Below are 16,257 nucleotides of genomic sequence, written 5' to 3'. Positions count from 1 at the left end.
GGTCAGCCTCTCCCAGGACAGGGTCCCATCACCTTCCTCCCTCTGACCGTCCCGGTCAGCCTCTCCCAGGACAGGGTCCCATCACCTTCCTCCCTCAGACCACCCCGTTCAGCCTCTCCCAGGACAGGGTCCCATCACCTTCCTCCCTCAGACCACCCCGGTCAGCCTCTGCCAGGACAGGGTCCCATTACTTCCTCCCTCAGTCCGGCCCGGTCAGCCTCTCCCAGGACAGGGTCCCATCACCTTCCTCCCTCAGACCACCCCGGTCAGCCTCTCCCAGGACAGGGTCCCATCACCCTCCTCCCTCCGACTGGCCCCGTCAGCCTCTCCCGGGACAGGGTCCGATCACCTTCCTCCCTCAGACAAGCCGGTCAGCCTCTCCCAGGACAGGGTCCCATCACCCTCCTCCCTCCGACTGGCCCCGTCAGCCTCTCCCAGGACAGGGTCCCAGCATCTTCCTCCCTGCAACCGGCCCGGTCAGCCTCTCCCAGGACAGGGTCCCATCACCTTCCTCCCTCAGACCACCCCGGTCAGCCTCTTCCAGGACAGGGTCCCATCACCTTCCTCCCTCCGACTGGCCCGGTCAGTCTCTCCTAGGACAGGGTCCCATCACCTTCCTCCCTCTGACCGGCCCGGTCAGCCTCTCTCAGGTAGGGTCCCATCACCTTCCTCCCTCCGACCACCTGTGTCAGCCTCTCCCAGGACAGGGTCCCATCACCTTCCTCCCTCTGACCGGCCCTTTCAGCCTCTCCCTGGACAGGGTCCCATCACCCTCCTACCTCCGACCACCCCGGTCAGCCTCTCCCAGGACAGGGTTCCATCACCTTCCTCCCTCCGACCACCCCGGTCAGCCTCTCCCAGGACAGGGTCCCATCACATTCCTCCCTCAGACCGGCCCGGTCAGCCTCTCCCAGGACAGGGTCCCATCACCTTCCTCCCTCAGACCGGCCCGGTCAGCCTCTCCCAGGAGAGGGTCCCATCACCTTCCTCCCTCCGACCGGCCCGGTCAGCATCTCCCAGGACAGGGTCCCATCACCTTCCTCCCTCCGACCGGCCCGTTCAGCCTCTCCCAGGACAGGGTCCCATCACCCTCCTCCCTCCGACTGGCCCCGTCAGCCTCTCCCAGGACAGGGTCCCAGCATCTTCCTCCCTGCAACCGGCCCGGTCAGCCTCTCCCAGGACAGGGTCCCATCACCTTCCTCCCTCCGACCGGCCCGTTCAGCCTCTCCCAGGACAGGGTCCCATCACCCTCCTCCCTCCGACTGGCCCCGTCAGCCTCTCCCAGCACAGGGTCCCAGCATCTTCCTCCCTGCAACCGGCCCGGTCAGCCTCTCCCAGGACAGGGTCCCATCACCTTCCTCCCTCCAACCGGCCCGGTCAGCCTCTTCCAGGACAGGGTCCCATCACCTTCCTCCCTCCGACCGGCCCGGTCAGCCCCTCGCAGGACAGGGTCCCATCACCTTCCTCCCTCCGACCGGCCCGGTCAGCCTCTCGCAGGACAGGGTCCCATCACCTTCCTCCCTCCGACCGGCCCGTTAGCCTCTCCCAGGACAGGGTCCCATCACCTTCCTCCGTCCGACTGGCCCGGTCAGCCTCTCCCAGGACAGGGTCCCATCACCTTCCTCCCTCCGACTGTCCCCGTCAGCCTCTCCCAGGACAGGGTCCCATCACCTTCCTCCGTCCGACTGGCCCGGTCAGCCTCTCTCAGGACAGGGTCCCATCACCTTCCTCCCTCCGACTGTCCCCGTCAGCCTCTCTCAGGACAGGGTCCCATCACCTTCCTCCGTCCGACCGGCCCGGTCAGCCTCTCCCAGGACATGGTCCCATCACCTTCCACCCTCCGACTGGCCCGGTCAGCCTCTCCCAGGACAGGGTCCCATCACCTTCCTCCCTCTGACCGTCCCGGTCAGCCTCTCCCAGGACAGGGTCCCATCACCTTCCTCCCTCAGACCACCCCGTTCAGCCTCTCCCAGGACAGGGTCCCATCAACTTCCTCCCTCCGACTGGCCCGGTCAGCCTCTCCCAGGACAGGGTCCCATCTCCTTCCTCCCTCCGACCGTTCCGGTCAGCCTCTCCCAGGACAGGGTCCCATCACCTTCCTCCCTCAGACCACCCCGATCAGCCTCTGCCAGGACAGGGTCCCATTACTTCCTCCCTCAGTCCGGCCCGGTCAGCCTCTCCCAGGACAGGGTCCCATCACCTTCCTCCCTCAGACCACCCCGGTCATCCTCTCCCAGGACAGGGTCCCATCACCCTCCTCCCTCCGACTGGCCCCGTCAGCCTCTCCCAGGAGAGGGTCCCATCACCTTCCTCCCTCCGACCGGCCCCGTCAGCCTCTCTCGGGACAGGGTCCCATCACCTTCCTCCCTCAGACCACCCCGGTCAGCCTCTCCCAGGACAGGGTCCCATCACCCTCCTCCCTCTGACTGGCCCCGTCAGCCTCTCCCGGGACAGGGTCCCATCACCTTCCTCCCTCAGACCACCCCGGTCAGCCTCTCCCAGGACAGGGTCCCATCACCTTCCTCCCTCTGACCGGCCCGGTCAGCCTCTCCCAGGACAGTGTCCCATCACCTTCCTCCCTCAGACCACCCCAGTCAGCCTCTCCCAGGACAGGGTCCCATCACCCTCCTCCCTCCGACTGGCCCCGTCAGCCTCTCCCAGGACAGGGTCCCAGCATCTTCCTCCCTGCAACCGGCCCGGTCAGCCTCTCCCAGGACAGGGTCCCATCACCTTCCTCCCTCAGACCACCCCGGTCAGCCTCTTCCAGGACAGGGTCCCATCACCTTCCTCCCTCTGACTGGCCCGGTCAGTCTCTCCTAGGACAGGGTCCCATCACCTTCCTCCCTCTGACCGGCCCGGTGAGCCTCTCCCAGGTAGGGTCCCATCACCTTCCTCCCTCCGACCACCTGTGTCAGCCTCTCCCAGGACAAGGTCCCATCACCTTCCTCCCTCCGACCATCCCGGTCAGCCTCTCCCAGGACAGGGTTCCATCACCTTCCTCCCTCCGACCACCCCGGTCAGCCTCTCCCGGGACAGGGTCCCATCACATTCCTCCCTCAGACCGGCCCGGTCAGCCTCTCCCAGGACAGGGTCCCATCACCTTCCTCCCTCCGACCGGCCCGGTCAGCATCTCCCAGGACAGCGTCCCATCACCTTCCTCCCTCCGACCGGCCCGTTCAGCCTCTCCCAGGACAGGGTCCCATCTCCTTCCTCCCTCCGACCTGCCCGGTCAGCCTCTCCCGGGACAGGGTCCCATCACCTTCCTCCCTCTGATGTTTGATGGATTTAATTGGTAGCAACACTCGAAGGAACTCAGTCAGTCCAGGGAATTAACAGTCAATGTTTTAGGCCCTATTCCCCTCCATAGATGCTGCCTGACCTGCTGAGTTCCTCCAGCATTTTAGAACATACAGCAGGATATAGAACAATACAGCACAGAAAGGTCTCTCTGGCCCCTGGCATTGTGCCAACCTTTCAAGCTGCTGTGAGATTAATCTAAACATTTGCTGTTACATTGCCTCCACCTTTCCTCCTACCTAAGGGTTTCTTCAATGTGCCTAACGTATCTGCTTGTACCACCACTCCCTGTTTAAGAAACCTATCTCTAACATCCCTCCAATCAGCTTAAAATTGTGTTCCCTGGTAATTTCGTGGGTAGTGCTCAGGACTTCCAGCATTTTCAGAATGTCTTGCGTTCAGATGAATTGTTAACTTGCCTTAGTGTGTTCATTTCGTGCCATGTCATATGGCATAGGTAATCATGTTCTTGTTATGGCCATGACTGTTCTTGACAAATTCAACAGCCTTCTTCAGGGTCACCCTTACAAGACGGGTCATCCCAGCCATTTTTAATGCTCTTTGGAGATTGTCTGCCTGGTGTCAGTGGTCACATTACCAGGACTTGTGAGATGCACCAGCTGCTCGTACAACTGTCCACCACCTGCTCCCTTGGATTCAGGTGACCCTGACCTGGGGGGAGGGTCTGTGCTACACCTGGCCCAAGGGTGACCTGCAGGTTAGCAGAGGGAAGGGGCACCTCACACCTCCTTTGGTAGAGATGAATCTCCACCCGCCATCCCACTTAGAATGTAGGGAGTTGATAGAGAGGTAGGGGGAATAAAATGGGATTTACTATAAGACTCATGTAAATGAGTGATTGAGGGCTAGCATGGACTAGATGGGCTGAGGGATCTCATTAATTTCTTCTAGGACACAGGATCCCTGCAATGGGTCTGGGTTTCCTGATTGAGGAGGACAGACACAGGTCAACATCTTTCTCTGCCTTCAGGCCCTGCATCCCTTACCTGTCTGTGTGGTGTGTCCTCCCAGGTGTGATGTGCTGGCAATGATTTCTATGCCAGGGGAACTGCCTTCACGAGCCATGCCATTCTAAGGGATTTGCCTGTCCTCAACCAGGATGTTTTCACAGTCTGGGATGTGGTCGCCTCCAATCCCAGCCCCTCTCAGCTGGGGGAGAAGGGAGAACTGGCTTATCCAACGACCCTGTGGTTAAAAGGCCAGCACAACATTGTGGGCCGAAGGGCCTGTACTGAGCCATAATGTTCTATGTTCCAATACAGAGCATGTCACCAACGGAGGGTCTCTGTGTATTTTTACAAAGGGGACCCCGAGTAAAGAGGGTTGAACTGAGAAGTGCTGGGCCACAGGTTTTGTTCCTGACACACCCGGCTGCCCATTTCTCTGCCCTAACGGCCTACCTCATGATGGTCTTGCACTTTATCGTCTCCCTGCACAGCACTTTTCTATTAGCTTTTACACTTTATTTTACATTCTGTCACAGTTTTAATGGTGGTGGGGTGCAGATACATCTCTACCAGAGGAGGTGTATGGTTACCCTTCCCTCTGCTAGCCCACAGGTCACCTTTGGACAAGACACAGGAGCAGGTGGTGGAAGGTCGTACGAGCAGCCAGTACAGATCACAAGTCCTGGTTATGTGACCACTGACACCAGGCAGACAATCTCTGAAGAGTATTGGTAATGGCTGGGGTCACCCATCTTGTAAAGACACTGTCCAGAAGAAGGCAATGGCAAACCACTTCTGTAGAAAAATTTGCCACGAACGATCATTGTCATGAGAAGACTGTGATCACCCACGTCATATGACACGGTATATACTGGACGAACATTACTGTTTTAAATTGTTCTACCTCAGTGCACTGTTTAATGATCTGATCTGTATGAACATTACACGTTTTTCACCCTCTCTCTGTGTACGTGACGATAATAATCCAACTCCAGTACCAATAACGAATCCTCCACCCTGTCCCATCACGTATTCCCAGGGTAGAGTCATAGAGTTGTAGAAAAGTATAGCACAGAAACAGGTCCTTCATCTGTACTAAACCTACTCCCATTGATCTGCTTCCGGATCATAGCTTTCCATACCCTTACCATCCATGTACTTTTCTTAAATGTTAAAACTGAGGCCCCTATACCCCTTGTAATTTTGTATGTCAACTCTCCTAATCTTCTGCATTCCAAGGAATAAAGTCCTAACCTATTCAATCTTTCCTTATAACTCAGGTCCTCCAGTTTCCGCAACATCCTTGCAAATTTTCTTTGTACTCCTTCAACCTTATTTACATCCTTCCTGTAAATCGGTGACCAAAACTGCACACGATACTCCAAATTAGGCTTCACAATGTCTTAACCAACTTCAACATAACATCCCATCTCCTGTACTCAGTACGTTGATTTATGAAGGCCAATGTACCAAAGCTTTCATTATTATCCTTTCTACTTGTGATGTCACTTTCGATGAGTTATGGACCTGTATTTCCAGATCACTTTGTTCTACCACACTCCTACCATTCACTGGAAGACTGACCCTGGTTGGTCCTACAGAAGTGCAGCTCCTTACCTTCCTAAGGCAACAGAAAAATCAAAAACTATAAAAATAGGAAAGAAAAACAAAAAAAATGTATTAGAATACAGAATAAAGCACTCTCTGCAGAAAGCTATTATGGAAATAGAATGAAAATTTACGAGACGTTGCTGGGACTTGAAGTCCCAAGTTATAGGGAAAGGTTAAATAGGTTAGGACTTTATTCCCTGCAGCTTAGGAGAATGAGGGGAAATTTGATAGAGGTATATAAAATTATGAGGGGTATAGGCAGGGTAAATGCAAGCAGGCTTTTTCCACTAAAGCTGGGTGAGTCAAGATCTAGAGGTCATAGGTTAAAAGTGAAAGGTGAAATATTTAAGGGGAACCTTTTCACTCAAAAGTTGGTGTGAGTGTGGAACGAGCTCTCGGTAGAAGTGGTGGTAGAGGGTTTGGGAGAGGTTTATATTGGACCATGGATGGGAGGGGTATGGAGATGTGGAGGTCCAATTGGGTATAGAAGCACAGACTAGATGGGCTGAAGGACTTTTTCTGGGCTGTAGTGCTCTATGACTCTATAAACATGTTTAAGATCCCCTTCACACCCAGTCTTTGGCACTCCCAGGGCAGTCCTTGTGTAGGTTGATAGTGGCCTGTTGTTAGTGGCACAAGGACCTGTATCAGACATTCATGTGACCGGTGTAATTGGCTGTACTGATCTAGGATTCTTTGAGCCTTCTCATTGGACAGAATCAAAGTGGCTTGTTTAGGGTTGAAATAATCATAACCAGCAGACGAGGGCTGCTGAAGTTTTTGTTTAGTCGTTGTTGGGTGAGGAGGAGGTTCAGTAATGCTGTTTTTGGTTTTGCTGCTGTTTGCAGCAGGGGCAGTTTTCACGGACCACCAGGAGTACTCCGGGCCCCCGCAGACACTGCTGAGTAGATTTAGAGCTGTCTGTGTCCCTGCCCGGATTGCAGGGGGCTGGGCTCCTGAATCTCCCCTGTCGATGACCTCCCCCTCCCCCTCGCAGCTTATCACCGCCTGGTGTGGGGAACAGACGCTGCTGGTGATGGTGATGCTCGGGACAGAGAGCCTTGTTCAGGCCGTGGAGCTGAGGCTGGGGGCAACAGGTTGTTCTTCTGTGTGGGCAGACCCCCAAACGGACACGGTGCTCTTTTACACCAACCTCTCTGAATGTGGTATTCTGAGAAAGGTGAGGATCTCAGTAAGTGCTTTCCCTCCAACGTGCCCAGCCCCACCCCTACCCCCACTTTAGTTTCTGCCTCTACACTCGGTTTTAGGGCCTGAGACCAATTTTCATATGTTTCAGGTCTCTGAGCATCAGCTAGTCTATTCCACCCACCTGTACTACAGGCCGAGGGCAGCTGCATCTGCTGCTGTGAGATCGAGTCTGGCTATAGCTGGCATTGAGTGCTATTACCCCAGGTAACGCCATGTGCACACGCTCTTCATCCTGCTTGCAAGATGGAGAGTGGGGAGTTGACTTTTGTTTCTTTTTCTGACAGGAAGGTGATTGGTGACAAGCAAACAGGCCTTAGCTGGACACCATTGAGCTCTCCACGGTCTAAATGGGCATCGCCACGGTACTCTTTGCATCTCATGAGTGGTAAGGCCCGAGTCGGTGGCAGCTGGTTTGGAGGGTTTGTGGTGTGGGGGCGGGACCTTTAACCATGGACGGTCAAGATGATGCCAAGTGGAGGAGACTCCCTGGGCAGGTGGGTCAGTGACACCAGAGTTCTGGCCATCGGACAGTCTGAAGCCTGAGGCCTGGAGTTGGGGGCCCTCATCACTGCCATCAGTGAATCCTGGAGTCAAAAGCAATAATGAAGCCTGAAGGTCGGTCGGATGTCGAGGCCTGATGGCCGTGCCACCGGGTGCCCAGGTCTGCTTTAGGCCGAAAGTGGACTGTCCTGGGGTAGGAGGGCAGCTTGTGAGGGAGGGAGGGAGGAATGTGGCTTATTTTGTTGCTGCTGCTTGTGTTGTTTGGTAAGCACGTTGCACATGCTAAGTCAGTGCTTGCAGGCTGCCCTCAGCACACACTAAGTTCATGTGTGCAGTCAACGCAAACGCTGCATTTCACTGTTTTGCTGTCCGGTGTTTTCCCTAGACAACTGGCGTGAGGAGCGTTCCTCCAGCAGATACCAGCTGGGTGACCTCATCCATATTGAAGCTTCCGTGAGTGCCAAATGCCTCCCTGTGAGGTTGTACATCGACAGCTGTGTGGCGACACCAACTCCGGATCAGGACTCTACTCTCAGGCGCCGCCTCCTGGGCTTCAACGGGTGAGGACCCGCTGCTGGCACTGCGCGATGGCCCGTGAACCGATCTCGTTGTCACACTGACTCCCCTCTACTTTCAGTTGCCTGCTGGATAGCAGATCTGCCGGCTCCTTGTCCATTTTCGTGTCGCCGAGAGCACATCCCAACAAGCTCCAGATGAGGCTCGATACGTTTCGGCTCCTTGAAGCTGGTAGCTCTGTAAGTTTGGGAGCCTGCAGGGGTTCAAGGGAGGGTCTGAGGGATATTGATGGTATTAGTGAGTAATGGACTTCATTGACAGCAGAGTTGGTGACAGGAAGGGAGTGGTTTGAAGCTGTCAGATTAAGTTTATTATCAAAGTACATATTTACATGTTACTATATATAGTTGCTTTTTTCGGAGAGGAATACACAATCAATATTCCTGGCTGAGCCTCCTGGCAAAAGGTCCCAGCCCAACATTCCCCTTCGTAGATGTGTCCTGACCTGCTGAGTTCCTCCACCATTTTGTGCTGCTCCAGCTTTCCAGCATCTGCTGCCCCTGTCACCAGACCGCTCTGCTGAGTTCTGGGGTATCGGTGAAGATGGGACTGATCTGAGAGCCTGACGTGTGTGTTCGTGCCTTGCAGATTTTCATCACCTGCCGCCTGAAAGTGTCTGCAATAGATGCACGAGCTGACTCTGCCAACAAGGCCTGCACCTTCCAGAAGGCAGCCAATCGGTAAGAGTTCCCATTTTCTCCATCAGTGGCTCACCGGAGGGGAGTTTCTCAGGTTCTGATCTGCTTTCAGGTGGTTTCCGGTGGAAGGCCCTGCTGGCATCTGTGCGTGCTGTGACTGGGGAAACTGCGGGGAAGGCAGGAGGAGGTGGAGTACTGGCTCGGGATGGAACACACTAGGTAATGCTCGGGGAATGGTCCCAAGCTGCACCCTGCCCTGTGATCAATATCTTAAATTTGCTCATCACCACACAAACCCTCTAATTCTTTCCAGCCCTACAAACTAGTTCTGGACCTCTGGACTACTGACCTTCACTTAAGGTTGTTTTATTTGCCTGGAGATGCACCACTGTAACTGGCCCACGTGTCCCCAATTACATGCACATGGCCAATTAACCTACTAACCCCTACATCTTTGGAATGTGGGAGGAAGCCAGAGCACCCGGAGGAAACCCACACGGTCATGGGGAGAACATATAAATTCCTTACAGAGAGCAGAGAGAAATGAAACGGTGCCACTGGCACTGTAATAGCATCATACCTGCCGCTACAAACCATGCCACCCCAAATATGTGTGCTCACTGTTGGAATCTCTGGTCAAACCCACCTGCTCCCTTCCACATGCCTTTGACCAGGTGTCCCAGCTGGAACGCAGTCACCTGATGTGGCTTGGTGTGGTACTCCGGGGCCGTGTAGGAGCAGAAGCTGGCCCTGCTCCAGCTCTTGTCTGGACTCTGCATCCCTGTTGGGGCACCCTACCGTGACAATATTCTCGGCTCAGATTCCACTGAGAGTTCTGAGCACAGTCGGGGTCTTGCAGCTCAGAAACCAACCCTGTGGCTCAGCCTGTCTACCCTGACCAGGCTGCCTAACTGAGCTAATCCCCCTTGTCTGTATCCTTCTCAGCCTTTCCTATCCACGTACATGCCCATGTTGTCATCGCATCTACCTCTACTATTTCTGCTGGCAGCCCATTCCACAATCCCACTACCCTGTGTGTAGTGGGAAAACTGGCTCCTTGGGTCCCACTTAAATGTTACCCCTACCCTCCAGTGTAGACTTGCTGACCCTTGGAGAAGACTATTAGTCTTGTCTCAGAAGTTGTTTCATATCACCAACGTGTGCCATGTGGCTGCACTACAAAAATGATAACCAAATGTCAGAAAGTAGATGTATATTAAAATAGTCAAATTAAATAAGTTGTGGAAAAGTGAGGTAGTGATCATGTGCATTCACAAATCAGATGGCACAGGTGAAGAAGCTGCTCCTGAATCATTGAGTGTGTCCCTTCGAGCTCCTGTACCTCCTTCCTGATGGTAGCAATGAGAACAGGGCATGTCCTGGGTGATTGGGGGGGGGGGGAGGGGGAGATCCTTAATGACGGATGCCACCTTTTTGAGGCATCGCCCCTTGAAGATGTCCTGGATGACAGGAAGACTGGTGCCCATGATAGAACTGTGTGTTCGTAACTTTCTGCAGCTTATTTTGATCCTGTGCAGTGACTCTTCCATACCAGGTAGTGATGAAGCCAGTTCAAATGCTCTCCATGGTTAATCTGTAAAAATTTCAGTGTCTTTAGAGATGTACCAGATCTCCTCAAACTCCTAATGGAATATAGCCGCTGTTGTACCTTCTTTGTACAAACGTAATTGCATCGATATATTGAGCTCAGGATGGTGACACCCAGGAATTTGTTCACCCTTTCCACAGGACTGGTGTGTGTTCCCTCGTCTTGCCCTTTCTGAAGTCCACCATCAACTCTTTGGTCTTGCTGATGTTGAGTATGAGGTTGTTGCGACACCACTCAGCCACTGATTTACCTCACTGCTGTATGCCTGCTCGTCACCATCCGAGATTCTGCCAACAATAGTTGTCTCCTTGTGATTTTACTGACCTCTAAGGTCACCCCTTAGCCTCTGACACTCCAGGGGAAAACAGTTCCAATCTCTGATTGTAACTCGAGCCCTCCAGCACCGGTAACGTCCTTGTGAAATATTTCTGTACTCTTTCCAACATGGGTAAGTGACTAAAACTGTGCACGATACTGCAAGTGTGGTCTTGCTGATAACTCGTACAATTGCAACATGACATAGATAGGTACTTTATTGATCCCAAAGGAAATTGGTGTCACAGTAGCACTGCAAATGTAGAGATCTAAATATCAGAAGAGAAGTAAGAAAGAATAAAAATAAGTTACCTCAAGCAGTCTAACAGGAGGGGGTCATCACTTCCTCAGTTATAGGTTGACTCATTATAGAGCCTAATGGCCAAGGGTAAGAATATCTTCATGTAATGCTATTCGGAGCAGTGCAGTTGTCTTAGTCTATTACTAAAAGTGTTCCTAAAATGCAACACTTCTCACTTGTCCAAGTTAAATTGCATCTGCCATTCCTTGACCCGCATTCCCAGTCAATCAAGACCCAATTGTAATCTTGGACAACCTTCACTGTCCACTTCACTATCGCCACTTTTGGTGTTATCTGCAAACAAGCTAACTATGCTACCTAAAGTACATTCTCATCCAAAAAGACATTAGTTCAAAGATCATCCAAAGAGTTGTATTTGTCACGCACGTTGAATCATTCTGTGAAACACATTGTTTGCATCAACCACCAGCACAGTCTGGTCTGAGGGGCATCCTACAAGTGTTCCCATGCCTCATGTGGCATGTCTACAACTTATTGATCCTGACCTGTATAACTTTGGCCTGTGGGAGGAACCTGGAGCACCGGAGGAAACCCACGCGGTCACGGGGTGGAATTGAACCTGGGCTGCTGACACTGTAAAGAGTTACCCTCATCATACTGCCAGTTAATATAGATGATGGACATCAGTGGACCCAGAATTGATCCCTGCAGCACACCACAGGTCACAGACCACCAATCAGAACAACATCCCTCCACTAGCACCCTCTGCCTTCTACCACCAAGTCAACTTCATATCCAGAAGGCTGCTCATCCTAGATCTCAGGTAATCTAATCTTCCAGACCAGCTTCTCATTGTAGGACCTCATCAAAGACCTTGCTGAGGTCCACATGGACAATCTTTACCACCCTGCCCTCACCTATCCACTAGGTCATCGCTTCAAATGTAACTCGCCCAAATTATTGAGACAACTTCTCATGCACTAAGTCACACTGACTATCCCTAAGGTCCCTGCCTTTCCAAATCAGGTAGATCCTATCTCTGAGAAGCCCTCAAGTAACTCTTCCACCAGTGATGGACCATAGATCCCCGGCTTGTCCTTGTCCCTTGAGGCCCAATAGCCACCCTCATTGGCTATTATCTTTGCTGGGGCCGCAGCAATTTCTTCCCTGTTCCCACTACGTACTGAGGCTTTCTAGGCCATAGGTCAGACCACATGTGGAGTATTGTGAGCAATATCTCATCTAAGAAAATATGTGCGGGCATTGGAGAGGATCCAGAAGAGGTTCATGAGAATGATCACAGGAATGAAAGGGTTAACATACAATGACTGTTTGATGGCTCTGAGCCTGTACGCACTGGAAGAATGTACTTAGAAGAATGAGGGGGCACCTTACTGAAACCTACCAAATATTGAAAAGCCTAGACAGAGTGGACATGCAGAGGATGTTGCCAATAGTGGCGGAGTTTAGGACCAAAGGGCATTGGAGGTCCCTCTAGAACAGATGAGAAGGAGTTACCTTAGCCAGAGGGTGGTGAATCTATGGAATTCATTGCCACAGATACCTGTGCAGACTGTCATTGGGTACATTTAAAGTGGGCCTTGACAGTTATTTGGTTAGATTACAGGGAGAAAGGGACTGAGAGGGAATATACTCAGCCGTGATTGAATGGTGGGGCAGGTTATTGGCCTAAATCTGCTCCTATGTCTTGTGGATTTCGGTTTGCTATCTTAAATAGTTGACTTCTTACAATTAAAGTGATTCACATTCCAGATTTCCCCACAGTAGGAAAAATCCCATCAAATCCGAAATTCAACCCTTCAGGCTCTTGTTTAAGAAAGTTTCCTCAGTCCAGTAAACAAAGCCTTTTTTGCTTTTTCTTTTATAGCCTCTCAGTTTGAGGATGAGCAATTGCAGATGGAAGGAGAGGTTCAGATCGGACCGCTGGAAATCTTGTCTGCCAGTCTCCAAGACCCTGTTCCCAGGGTGTGGCTGGGGAGCCAGAACATGTCCCATATGGAAGAGGCTCCTTGGCATGGTAAGAACTAAACTCTCCTCTTGTACTACCCTTGTCTTCTCTTCCCTGGAAGACTGACCTGTTTTTGTCCTGTTTTCCTGCAGGTGAAGTGGCCACCAAGACGCTGCTGATTTCAGTGGTACTGGTGGCGGTTATAGCTCTCCTGTTGTCTGTGCTGCTAGTTGGAGGAATTGTCATCTGTGGGGCTCTAACCTTCCTCAATCTAAATCACAAACTGACCAGATTCTCTGTTTAGCAACAATGGCCAAGTCTGGAATACTGAACGTTGAATTCTTTTGTGAAGAAATGTCTACAATCAGTGGGGGAGGGGCAACCCCCTGGCTGAACATTTGTTGACTTCAGTCCTGAAGCTCTGTAAGAAGAATTGAACTCTGGCTAGCGCTACTTTGTGGGTTTAGACAACTGAGCCGTATCACTGGTTGTTTCCAGCAACCAGAGCTATTTATTACAGGTTTGTGTATTCTACATTTTAACCTTTTCTCCCCTGGGCCTGCTTTGTCCAAATATGTCAGGACAACCTCACCTTACACTTCTATGTGGTAAAGTTACTGAATTAGAAACCGAAGTCCACATTATTGTTGAATAAACATCTTGGTAATATTAACCACGAACACTCGGAAAAGATCATTAATTTACTGGTATCTTTCTGTTGTCTCTTAATTGCATGAGGCCAGACTGTCCTAGCTAAACTAGACAGGTCACCCCTGAGTCACAAATACCTAACTTATGGACTCCTACATATAAGCAAGCCCCGTCTTATTAAAATCAGAAGTTTGACATTTGTTTCCCTCTTACAAACAAATCTGTCCCTCATTCAAATGACGGCTTGTATCAGTTTTCACCTTTTCATGTTATTCATCACAATCCTGTGGAGGGACGGATACCGGCGTTTGTTTTTTTTTGTGTATTTTCTAACTTGTGAACAAGGGCTCATGGTTGTTGGGAGCTGACTGACTGTTGAACAAATCCGTGGCTGAACAATTGCAGGCAAAGCTGGAGCTGATGTTTCACTGAAAAGTCTCTGCTGATTTGCTTCTTATCTCTTCCAGTAAATCCGATTCATTTCCTTCTCTCATCAGCACTGACACACAACACTGTGCAAAAGTCTTCAGGACGTATACAAGTATTCAGCTAGGGTGCCTAAGGCTTTTGAATAGTTCTGTAAGTGGCAACGAGGAGCAGAGAGTGCTGTTGTATATCTGACGGGAGCAAAGGTGTTGAGGATGGTGAGGATGGAGTACCATGGGAGGGTTGTGGGACAGGTGGCAGAGGAGTGCCGGGGCAGGGGATGCTGTAGGTGCAGATACACCCAGTCCTGAGATGCCAGGCAAGATCATTTGATTCCAAACAATTGGTTTATTGACCATTACAGAATGTCTCTCTGGTGCTTCCTGCTCCCTTCCCTCTCCACGCTCGCTTCCCACTCAGTCCACCTTGGAGACTCATTTCAGAACCAGGTTTATCATCACTCATATGTCATGATTTTTTAAAAATGAGGCAGCAGTACAGTGCAATACATTAAATTACTACAGTGATGTGCCAATGTCTTAGGCGCCCTAACTGTGCCCGAGACTTTTGCACAGTTCTGTACAGTGAAATGCATTGTTTGCGTTAACAACCAACGCAAGCTAAGGATGTGCTGGGGGCAGCCCTCAAGTCCAGTGCCAGTGGAGCGTTCACAGGGCAAGAACTTCAATAACAAAACAAAGCAACGCACACAAAACGCTGCAGGAACTCAGCAGGTCAGGCAGTGCCTATGGAAATGAATGAACAGTAGATGCTTCGGGCCGAGGCCCTTCTTCAGGACTGGAAAAGAAGGGGAATAAGAAGGCGTTGGGAGGGGAAGGAGGGTAGCTAGAATAAGATCTTCTTCCGCACCTTCTCAGAGACAGGTCTCGAACCCCAGGCTGAGCTATTTTTGAGCCTCTGACCTCAAAGGCATCAGTATTCTAACCTCCCGTCCCACCAGGGCTTGGTCTTGTATCGTTTGTTGGGCGGCACCAGTTGTGAACATCCATTGCCAGGGGAGATGTTCCCCTCTGAGGGTCTCCGGGAACCCTGTTCTGTCAAACGTTCCTTCAGCTGAATGAAATGCTCATTGGAGAATCCACAAGTGGTTAAGGCCCAAAAAGCAGAAGTCTCCGTTGACCAATCTCAACACCAGGTGATCTGATTCTCTGGGGCATCTGGGATGGTGAGGGCCCTTACTGACGGACGCCACCTTATGAAGATAAACACAAGAGATTCTGCAGATGCTGCAAATCCAGAGCAGCACACACAAAATGCTGGAGGAACTCAGCAGGTCAGGCGGCCTCTACGGAGAGGAACAAGCCGTCGATGTTTGAGACCCTCCATCTGTTTAATCTGTTGCCTTTTGGAAATGTCCTCGCTGGTGGGGAGGGTTGAGTTTACAAATCTCCACAGCTGTTCCCCAAACTGTGCAGTAATGACAACCAAGTGATCCATGTATCCGAAACCTTCCCTCCTGCACCAGTTCCTTGGCCATGCATTCAACAGGACTATTTCCTACCTTGCTAGCGCAGAGAGATTACAAACCTGGAGCCCCTGCCTTCAAGTTATAAGACCATAAGATATTTGACCTTAAGCATAAGACCATAAGCAGAATTTGGCCTTTTGGCCCATTGAGTCTGCTCCGCCATTTCATCACGGCTGATTCAATTTTCCTTTCAGTCCCCAATCGCCTGCCTTCGCCCCGTATCCCTTCATGCTCTGACCAATCAAGAATCCATCATCCTCTGCCTTAAACATACATGCAGATTTGGCCTCCACAGCTACCTGTGGCAACGAATTCCAGATTCACCACTCTCTGGCTAAAGAAATTCCTACTCATCTCCATTCTAAAAGGACACCTCTCTATTCTGAGTCTGTGCCCTCTTGGACCACCCCCACCATCCACTCATTTAGAAAATAATCAACCCTTTCATTTCTTCTACCAAAGTGCATGACCATACACTTCCCTATACACTATATTCCATCTGCCATTTCTTTGCCCATTCTCCTAATCGGTTCTTCCGCAGCCTCTCTACTTCCTCAACGCTACCTGCCCCTCCACCCCCCCACCTATCAGAGCCATCAATTCCATCATCCAAATCATCGGCATATAATGTAAAAAGAATCGGTCCCAACACAGACCACAAGTCACCAGCAGCCAACCAGAAAAGGCTCCCTTTATTTCCACACTTTGTCCCCCCACCAGTCAGCCACTGCCAAAC

The 16,257-nt window shown here is 51.5% G+C and overlaps 1 protein-coding gene across 1 annotated transcript; it reads left to right on the top strand.

The window, feature by feature from the left end:
* Positions 1–6,693: 6,693 nt before the first annotated feature.
* LOC132397510 (zona pellucida sperm-binding protein 3-like) lies at positions 6,694–13,259 on the top strand. Its single transcript, XM_059976340.1, has 9 exons — positions 6,694–7,056; positions 7,174–7,289; positions 7,370–7,470; positions 7,972–8,146; positions 8,224–8,341; positions 8,751–8,842; positions 8,913–9,019; positions 12,875–13,024; positions 13,108–13,259. Exons 1-9 carry the CDS (start codon positions 6,694–6,696, stop codon positions 13,257–13,259), a joined length of 1,374 nt encoding a protein of 457 aa, XP_059832323.1.
* The last annotated feature ends 2,998 nt before the right edge of the window (positions 13,260–16,257 follow it).

This window comes from Hypanus sabinus, chromosome 7, assembly GCF_030144855.1.
Source record: "Hypanus sabinus isolate sHypSab1 chromosome 7, sHypSab1.hap1, whole genome shotgun sequence".
In the NCBI taxonomy this organism is placed as follows: Eukaryota; Metazoa; Chordata; class Chondrichthyes; order Myliobatiformes; family Dasyatidae; genus Hypanus; species Hypanus sabinus.
Note: the sequence above shows the minus strand (reverse complement) of the source record. Positions and strands in the feature narration are given on the sequence as shown.

Coding starts and splice junctions, on each gene's coding strand:
- LOC132397510 (XM_059976340.1), top strand. CDS start 6,694: ATGCTGTTTTTGGTTTTGCTGCTGTTTGCAGCAGGGGCAGTTTTCACG. Junction 8,147..8,223: donor CGCCTCCTGGGCTTCAACGG/GTGAGGACCCGC, acceptor CTCTACTTTCAG/TTGCCTGCTGGATAGCAGAT. Junction 8,342..8,750: donor TCCTTGAAGCTGGTAGCTCT/GTAAGTTTGGGA, acceptor CGTGCCTTGCAG/ATTTTCATCACCTGCCGCCT.